The sequence below is a fragment of the Oryzias latipes genome, chromosome 20 (assembly GCF_002234675.1).
Source record: "Oryzias latipes chromosome 20, ASM223467v1".
Classification (NCBI taxonomy): Eukaryota; Metazoa; Chordata; class Actinopteri; order Beloniformes; family Adrianichthyidae; genus Oryzias; species Oryzias latipes.
Window position 1 is genome coordinate 4,757,801 of NC_019878.2, and position 10,001 is coordinate 4,767,801.

Genomic DNA, 10,001 nt, shown 5'->3' on the forward strand with positions numbered 1-10,001 from the left:
TTTCAATCAGTTTTAGCTATAAATATTAAAAAAACATCATTGTAAACTTGATGGAGGGTTCTAATGCAGACATGTTTTTGAAACTCTACTAAAGACTCATTTTTATTGCCAAGAATTTGGTCACACGTGAGATTTTGCTCTGCTATTTTTCATTTTAAGTTCTACATTGGATTTTATGTTTTTTACCTTCAAGTTTTTATGATGTTTTTATTCACATATTTTCTACATTTGATTTTCCCGGTTTTTATTATGTTTAGCTTCAATGTACAGCACTTTGTTTCAATTTTAAATTCTGTTAAGGCACTTTATAAACCAAAACAGTAATGATGATGATGTCAAGATGAAAGGGGAAGAGTAAAACACGACAAATGCATCAAACCTTCCTGATTAACACATGAAGCATTGTATCAACATACCAGCCAAGTCAAAGTTCATTTCTGAAAAGCTGACTTACAGAATTTGCGACCAGGTCTCATTTGGGTTTCCAACAAGCAACCTAAAAGTTAGTTTAACTAAGGTTAAGATATAGATTTCCAAAAGTATGAGAAGAAAATTGTAACTTTTCCAAGAATGTATTTTTATAGGGTTTTAAACTCCAGGAATTAAGTGCTGCCTCCTTTTTCTCACTCTTCAGCTATTAGGCCTAAAACTAACATTGCTTGGCTTCACATTGAATGGTACAAACATAGTTTATTGGTTAAAACACTACAGAAGGTAAAAACTGTTCTTGTTGAGTCGTTCATGTGCTTGTAAAATATCAAAGTGACATTTTTTAAATTCTACTGACCTCCGGGAAAGTTGCAGCCCATTCCAACCACGGCAATGCTGTCCTCCTCCACCTCAATCCTGAAAGAGAAAGTACAGTATCAACATCACTGTCTGAGAGAAAACCCCAAAAAACTCCAATCTTCTTCTTTTCTTTCCTTAACTTAGGTTGTACTTTTAATGTGTCATCCTTTAAAAAAAATACATAAACAATTCAATAAAATGGTTTAAATGTTTGTTGGGAATAGAAATAGTGTGTGAAAAATCCTTTTGTTTTCTAAAACTAATGTAAAAACCGATTTATAATAGTCTTTATTTCTACTAACTCCTCATTTTATTATTTCCAGATATAGTTTAGCATCAAGTCTCATAGTAGACATGTAGAATTATTAAATGCCTACAACATGAAAACTGAAAAATTAAAGTGGAACAGGCATAGTTTTCCTTGAATATTACTGTATCAAACTGTTTTTCTTACCTTCAAGTTTTTAATTATGTATTTCTAAACATCTATCATTCTATCGGTCTGTAGAAATGTAGTAAAAATCATAAAACAAGGTAAAAAGTAAAGTTGCATGTTTTTGGTATGATCCCTCATTTTCACATGGAGTTTTTCTTTCCATTAACTCTTTTAAGACTATTTATGGGTTCAACTTGGACATGAAAAAGTGCAAAATAAAACTTAGTGTCAGAGACTCTGGGTTAACCAGGAGTTAACGTTATGTGTCTTTTCTTTCTTTAACCTTTATTTTACCAGGGGGGTAATAATCTAATCTATGATCTAAAATAGATTTTTTTTTAAGTTGCAGCAACTACTCCCCCTCACAGAGCAGAGTTGTTACCATCAAAAAAAAAACGTGACTAACTGTAAAGAATATGTGGGTGGAGAAAGGGGGGGGGGGGGTAAGGGGTTTCCAAACCTCCTGTTTTAATGAACCAGGAAATGGCTTAGTCCAGGGGTGTCAAACTTATTTTCATCAAGGGCCACATCAGCATAGTGGCTGTCCTCAAAGGGCCAGATATAACTTATACATGTAACTAAATGTAATGAAAAATAAATGTAACTATTATTATTTATTTATTATAACTTTTTAAAGTGACAATTCCAGCTGCATAGAAAACATATTTTTACTTGTTATTCTAGCATAAATCCTTTTACATTTGATCCTGTCAGGTTGGGTTATGTGGACAGTGTTTAAGCTCTAATGTATAGTTGCCCAATCCGATATTTCAAGTCTGATTCCCCCTAGATTTGAATAAATACACACCAATATTTATTTTTTATTTTAAGAAATTAAAAACTTTGATGCTCTCGCGGGCCACATGAAATGACATGGAGGGCCACATTTGGCCCCCGGGCCTTGGGTTTGACACATGTGGCTTAGACCTTAGACATGAAGTTCAAATGAGGTTATGGTCGTTTCTTATATTCCCACAGACCTGGGCACTGAGGTTGTGTCTCTCCCAGGCTCACTGGAGATCAGACTTTCAGCTTCTGCTCCATCAGCCATCAGGCCCGTGTGGCGTTCATCTGAAACACTCTCCTGACCCTCCTCTGCTTGATGAGGCAGGAGACCAGGTTAGTACAGCTTCATTAAAAGTGCTAGAGGACCAACATCAGCAAACAAGACAGCATGGCTGATGTGATCAGAATTATAGGGTTAGAACACACAACAGGTCGAGATAATTCACTGTATGAGAACTAGAAAGAGACAAATGATGGTTTACTTCCAGCTCCAACCAAATGAAGCCAATTCAGTCGCCAATTTGTCGCAATTGCTATGTTAGAGCCATGTGATGTCAATATGGTAAATAGTAAATGGTGTATACTTATATAGATAGCGCTTTTCTACCTTACTCGAAGGTCCCAAGCGCTTTACAGTCACAGACCCTTTCATCCAGTCACACACACATTCACACACTGATGGAGGCTCTGCTGCCGAACACTGGCACCAACCACCAGAGGCAAGCAGTGATTGATCTGAGTTGGTTTGAGTCCTTGTTTCTATGGTAACCACTCTTACCAATCAGGAGTGAACTTGTTGAAAGTCCGCACCCCTACCACATGACAGTGGGCTTGGGAGAATGTGTCAATCAAATGCTTTGAACATTGGACGTGAGACCATATACTTTTATTGAGGTATCTGATAAGTCAGTTTATGACTTATATGATTTACATAAAGATAAAAATCATGAAAAATACAAGGATTATCAAGAACATGTTAAAATAAAAGGAATCATATTAAGAATTGTTAGTCTGACCAATAGAATGACAGTACTAGCAGTTTACTTCTCTATAGAAGTCTATGGGGGTTTTGGCTTCTTGGAACCAGTGGGTACTTCATGTTTGGAACACCAAGGAGGAGGGTTCACTCTGTCCAGTTCTCTTATGCAATCAATGGTTGAGATGAAGGGCTGCAGTGTGGGATCTCAGAGGTTTAATATTCCTCAACTTAAAGTCAGACATCTCCTCTATTGTTCATATTCAGTTTGTCTGTAGACAGAACAGAACAATCACAGCAGCCAAACAACCAGAACTTTTTTGTCAAAAGAATTGGCGGGATAGGTCATCCATCCTGTGGGAAGGGGACGGTGGGCTTGCTCCGCTAAACACAGCAACAAGACAAAGCAAAGTGAAACTCTGCCGGGTTCTCCAGTACATCCACCCAGCAGCTGATCAAAAGACCCTGACAGATTTGCAATTTTGAGATCTAATAAAACCAAAACACCCTCCCTACAGTTTTTCCTTAAATGTGTCACAAATTCAGGAACACGGTCAAACATATTAAAGTACCTGGTTTGTACCCTGAGACTTTCCAAACAGTTCCTATAAAAATGTTCAAGGATTTTGTTCCCAGTTTGATGTCCACAGTTGCAGTTTGTGAGGAGGCACTGATGAAGACTCACCTCCGCCTTTGGCCGCCTTCATTTCAGCTCTGGATTCTTTGGGGCAGAGTCCCGATGGAGCAGACTGCTCCCAGTGTGAGGCGATGCCTTGTCTGAAGTGTGTTTGGTGTTTGGTGGGGATGGCTTGCTCAATCAGGTCCTCCTTCTCACAGTCACAGCTCCTCTTCCTCCTTCTGTGTCAGCAAGGCAACATTTAAAGATCAATGAAAAACACCTGAAAGTTTCCAACTGGTTCCATGTTAACCACAGTGAGACAGAACATCTGCTGCCACAAATTCAAATAAAAATGAATGTGAGCTTTTACTTTCTGTCTGAAGATCCAAGTTCATCAGTGAGGTCAGGAGGTCGTGAGTGGCCACAGTGCAGACTCCCTGCTTCCTTCTTGAAGGCACTCATCCTCTGAAGAGTCAGAAAGGCAGACTCCCTTCTCCAGGCTTAAGCAGAGCACAAAGAAGCTCACACGTGTTCCTTGATTTATGACCGTCAGGCAGCTGTAAGGTGTGTGCAAATACAACAACCCAGCAGGCAAAGCTACGACACAAAAGTAAGGCTGCATCAATTCAGAACCTCAACAATCTTTAAAAAATAAGATTTCAGACTCAAGGTGACAAAGTTAAGAAACTGAAAGTTCGTCATTGAGACACCTGTTTTTCTGATAGTCCTAATAATTGTGTGAAGCTGCAGGGTGAGCATGCATGTGCTCCGCGGCGCCATGAAGAGATGTTCAGCTTGGAGTCAGCCAGTCTCCACACAGACAGGCAGTGAGCTGAATTCAAGCCTAAGGATCCGGTTCTTCTAAGGAGCAGAACGAAGCTTTCACTCACCCTGTGTCAGGCTGCAGCGTCCGTCCTTCTGCTCCACATGGCAGCTGTAAATGGACTGAGCCTCAGAAAGTCTGCTTTCACTTTGGCTCCCTCCTGCATTTACAGGAAATCCCATCATTTCATGATTAGTGGTGTGTGCACGTCCATGTGCAGCTCAGAAAATGTGATCGACGGTTTACAAGCTGTTTTCGACTGAAGTTTATTTTCACATTTGGACACCAGAGAAATGAAAACGTCTTTGGTTGTAAAGTGTTGAATGTTAGGAAGCAGGTGATGGGCAGACTTTTAGAGTCTTAGAAAGGAAGCCTTCTTTAAATGAAAAGATGTGTCTGGGCTGCACTGCTTTGGATCTATCCGAATATCCTCAGCAGCTTCCATAACAGTCACTGTGGTGGCTCTGTGTTTCTTACAAGTGCAAATACTGTTTTCTATAGAAACAGTTTCTAGGTGCTTTTGAGAAATGGGGGAAGCAGAGAAACAGGTCAGTAGTTGGTCAATCCATGTGTGTCTGCATTTTTAAAAATTGAAATGATCATAACAGGGTTTTTTTTACACCTGCTGAAAAGGGCTGATTGCATTTGGTCATTGGAGGTTGAAGCATTTTAAATTTTTTAATAATGTCTTTAAAGTCCCCTACCAATGAAAATCGTGTTTTTTGGCATGTACTTCTGGCATTTTTCTTATGAAAGACAACAAATGTAAAAAAAAAAAATCATTTCATTTTTTGTATAAATCACTGTCATTGCTGCATTCCAAGTGCGTTCCACATGCTGGATTTTGTTGTTGGCCGCACGTTTTTAAAATCAAACTTAAAGTTTTAGATCCAAATGTGTTCTTTGACTTTGTGTTCTCTCTCTGAGCAACTTTGAAGGCTTGCTGTCCCGCATTATTAACCCCAGAGGGTAAAAATAAAAACAAGAAGAAAAAAACAGCTGACCCTTTTTATTATTGCCTCGATGAAAATAAGAAAAAAGTTCAAGCCCGAGCAGGCTGGCTCCCCATCTTGCAGCGGGTCTCTGGGTCTCTGTCTGGCCTCCAGCTCGCCTCCTGGGAGCCGGCATAGTGATCGGGATCGCTCCAGCTCCATCGGCCCTGACACAGACTGCCCAGAGTGTACCCGCCTTCACCCAAAGGCAGCCGGGGGGTACTGTTGGGCGATTTGGCTCAGAGGGGCACCATATTACCACAGCGCTAAAATCGCACTGCTGCCAGACATTTGCGCCGCTGGACCTCAGATCGCGTCTGTACCATTCACTTAGTATTGAAACTGGCCGCCTCTGTGAACGCAGCCTAACTGTAACCCGTAATCCTAAACTTAACCCTTCCTCTGGGTCCATGCGGCCAGGAAAAAAGTTTATCACTGGCTGCACGTATTTGGAAAATTACATGCAAATAGTCCTTTTCTTACTGTATATATTTTATTTGCAGTGCAAGGTAAGAGGAGATTTTGGCAACAAAGGCTTCAGACACATAAAATTTGGCTCTTTCAGACATTTAGGTTGTGGGATTTTGGGGACTTTAGTGGGCATTTCATGTTTTTTAATTTTTGTAAAACTCTTACTTTGGGTGTAAAAATGTGACTAAAAATGCTTCAAATTATGTGATCAATGTCATTGGATCCTATATGATCAACTGAACATAACATCAATGAACGAGGAAGAGAAATCAAGTATTGGAGTTATATCATACTACAGTTCTAGTTTTCAGAAGGTCTCAGAACTATGACTTACATGTGAATGCCTCTGTCGGTTCAGACATCATGGTCCGCCACGGTCCTAGTAGAGTTATAAACTCTTAGTTTTCCTTTCACTCCAGATTGTGGTTCTTACTTAAAAATTCCCATATGTATATTAAATCTAAATAAGAACTAACAGTCAATCAGTCCCGCCTCTCCAGAGATGGGCTGAGTGAAACCATAGAAAGTTTGGGGATTTTTGACTAACCATGACAGCATGGTGATGACACGTTCATGAAAGCTCAGACAGTTTAAAATCAGGAAACATCCATCCATTTACTCAACCTATACTTTTCAGACCCACCTCCATCAAAATGGTGTTTTTAACAAATTCATGCAGCATTTTTCTCGAGATGGAGGACATTTACAAAGAAAATTAAGATTAAAATTACATTTCTTGGTTTTTATTTATTCTAATTGCTGTGAAACACAATGAGATGAAAACAAGCGGTTTTAAAAAAAGTTTATTAGTGAGCTGGGGCCAACCAAAGTCTCCCTGCTCTGCTCCATTCTGATACATCCATTTCCAGACTAATAGATCCATGTACGTCTTTGTTTTCCTCGTCTGAGCTGGAATCTGGATCTAAACCGTACAGCTGGACAGCTCAGATATTGATCAACATTTTTGTTGCACTGCTTATGTTGGGTTGGGGCTGTAAGCTAGCGGGAGAGCACCTTCACAAAGAGCTCTCGGCAATAGGGAGTGGATTGGGTTGCCAACAATCCCACCCACAACTCAGAGGTGAATTTTGAATGACATCCTGCTGCTCTACAGAAACTGTCCTACAAAAACAACACCGTTTTTTTTTTTCTTTTTCTTTTTTTTTGGCAAAATCTGCATCCTCCAAATTAAACTTTGAGAACATTTTGAAAATAGATCAAGATCGGAGTGGGTCTCTAAACCTTTTCCAGTCACGGGAGGTCAGGAAACAACAAAGTCCATCCTGCTGTTTCACTTCCTGCAGATTGCTGACTTTATGCAAGCATATTTTTTTCACAGAACATGATCCCTCCAACCCGATGGAGTGATTTTTCTGCCTCAACGTTGCACACAAAACTTTCGAAGTTGCAAATGAAATTGTTAAATATTTGCTTATCAATTATTTATTTATCATAGAAAAATTTTGCCTTAAAAAAACGTTCTTTTTGTTTTCAAAAACTGTTTTTGCGTTTACAAAACACGTTTCCGCTTGCGTTGTGTCAAATCTCGCTTTTTTCCTATCTTTGATTTTGCTGAGGTAACCCTTTTGCTATCCTAAGCACTTTAACATTGGGAGTTGGGTCATTTAGACCCACAAGACAGTGCTCTGAACCTTTTTTCTTCAATGATTTATGATCTTTACTGGTGTCCATGGATTACATGAAATCCTCTTCACCTTTATCCACCTTTGTCATGGTAGGGAGAACACGTCAATGTAAGGGTGGGGTCATGTAAGATAGAACAAGGGTTATAAGTTTCAGTTTGACGTGACAAAGCTGCCATCAAACAGCTGCTGATTGGTCCAGAATCTAACCAATCAAATCGCCGTATTTATCTAACATGACGTCTGCTACTGAGGCAGAGAAACCGAACCAGTTCTTCTTACCCTCAATCAGTGTTGCCAGATAGAGTCAGTTTTCCAGCCCAAAAGGCATCTGAAAAGCGCCAGACTCAGCCAAAAACCGCCCAACAGGGGAAGGGGGGGTTACGTGACAAGTTTGTGTGTATCATTGTGTAATATATATATATATATATATATATATATATATATATATATATATATATATATATATATATATATACATAAATTAAATTAATAAATATATATATATAAAATGAGTAAAGTATTGAATATTTTTTCAGTGGACCCCCTTCTTCCATTAATTTTCTTAACCCGCTCTATCCCTGCTATAACCTGCGTGCGGCGTTTTCATCTTTGTGCTGCGCTAGAGCGCCCCGACTATCGTGTCACCCTGCTGCTATGATGACCGTATTTTCCGCTCTCTGTGTAGGACACACTGAGGAGCGCAGGGGAAAACAACTCTCAGCTGCAGAGGATGTGAACAGGTGAACAGGTAGAGAGGAAAAGCTGGTAGAGAGGCAGGGGAGGGGCTTTGGCTTCAGACATTGTCAAAGATGGAAACACGGGCGTCAGATTAAGACGCAGCTTTCACTGCGGAAGTTGAAGCAGAGACTTTCCCTGGGATGATTTTATGAACTCAAACATGGAAACATGATTACCAAGTAGAACTCTTCAAAATAATAAACTTGATCTCTCCACATTCTCAGTGTCTACCATGCATTGATGTAAACAGACATCGCTCCATGCAGCGATCAGACCATAACTTTAGCTCCGCCCACACGCGACCGCGGTATCATCCTTTAAAGAACACAATTTCTAAGAGGAGGGGCGTTGCACCCCCCCAAAAGGTTCTAATGACGGAGCCCATTATCGTCACTGCCTGGTGCGTACACGCAGCTTCAGTACATAAGACTCCAACAGGCACCCAGCCTAACGTAGTCCGTTGTTATATATTCATGAGGGGAAAAACCCGCCGAATCGACCCTAAAACCGCCCAAAATATGTATACCCGCCCAAAGCCATTTTTACCCGCAAATTTAGAACCAAAACCGCCCAATCTGGCAACACTGCCCTCAATGTTGTCTCTTTGTACTTTTTTTTATAATTTTAACAATAATTCATGCTTTCTTCATTTTTTAGCATTGATTAATTTGTATTTGGTCAGATTTTTGAATTTATGGCCGAGGATCTCCTGAAACTGTAAATTATCTGTAAAATTTATCTACTGACACTATATCAACAGGCCTGTGTGTGAGATATGTGAATCTTCTGGAGCACAATATTAGTAAAAAGCTTGATTTTCTTCAAGATCTGTTCGTTAAAACAAAACAATAAAAGATTTAAAGCACATATTATTTTTTGCTGCGCAAGTGTTTGGGATTAGATGAACAGCAATAATAAGCAAAAGAATGACAGCTCGCTAAAGGAGACTCAATGTATTTAGCAGAAAAAGCATTTTTAAATTTTATGTCAATTTTCACAGTGTCTTGTGTTTCAGAACTCGTGAGCATTTGTCCAAGTTAAAAAAACATTTACTCATGAAAAAATGCTATTTTCTCTTAATATTTTAACATTTATTGATGAAAATAAAACAATATTTCAGATACAAATCTTAAAAAGTGTTACTTCCTGCTGGACAGAGTCGGAGCTCAGACATTTTTTTCTGCTGCAGACATTTTAAACACGTTAGTCGCTACACTGACATAAATAAATACAACACTTGGTTTTATTTGAGGTGCTTTGCTGCTCCTTCTGGGTTTTACTCTGAGAGAAACGGGCCCGAATTTGAAAACGGGAGAATCCCGTTCAAACAGAACCGACACAAAGTCCATGTCTGCCTCCAAGCCCGGTCAATATCAGACAGAGACACCTGATTGGTTAGAATCTGGACCAATCAGCAGCTGTTTGATGGCAGCGCAAACGCAAAAAAAGTTTTTGAAAGCAAAAACAAAAATTCAAAGCACAAAAAAAGAAAATTGAAAAGCAACTATTTAGTATTTTCATTTGCAACTTTTGTGTGTAACGTGGTGGCAGAAATATCACTCCATACAACCCCACCCCCCTTATGCATTCAGGCCATTCTCAGTCTTTTTCTGTAATAACAATGGTTCCTGTGAAGTAGCAGATTCAGAGCACAGAATTTATAGACTGAAAAATGTTTCACTTTCTACATTAGTTCAGTCCTGAATAAAAGAAAGCCATGATGAC

General features: G+C 39.4%; 1 protein-coding gene across 5 annotated transcripts in view; it reads right to left on the bottom strand.

Annotated features, from left to right (window-relative positions):
* LOC101170716 (probable polyketide synthase 1) overlaps positions 1-6,450 on the bottom strand; it is a 28,698-nt gene extending 22,248 nt beyond the window's left edge. For 2 of the 5 annotated variants that reach the window (XR_002292607.2, XM_020712534.2), the window contains exons 1-5: positions 6,227-6,450; positions 3,977-4,589; positions 3,673-3,845; positions 2,206-2,323; positions 788-846 (exon numbers count right to left, since the gene is read on the bottom strand). Coding sequence is in view for 4 of the 5 variants with exons in the window: in XM_020712534.2 (XP_020568193.1) it covers positions 788-846; positions 2,206-2,323; positions 3,673-3,845; positions 3,977-4,068 (442 nt within the window). In the remaining variant the exon portion in view is untranslated. The remainder of the gene's footprint in view (positions 1-787; positions 847-2,205; positions 2,324-3,672; positions 3,846-3,976; positions 4,590-6,226) is intronic. The other 3 variants (XM_020712536.2, XM_020712535.2, XM_020712537.2) reach the window with 3 other exon arrangements.
* Positions 6,451-10,001: the final 3,551 nt, after the last annotated feature.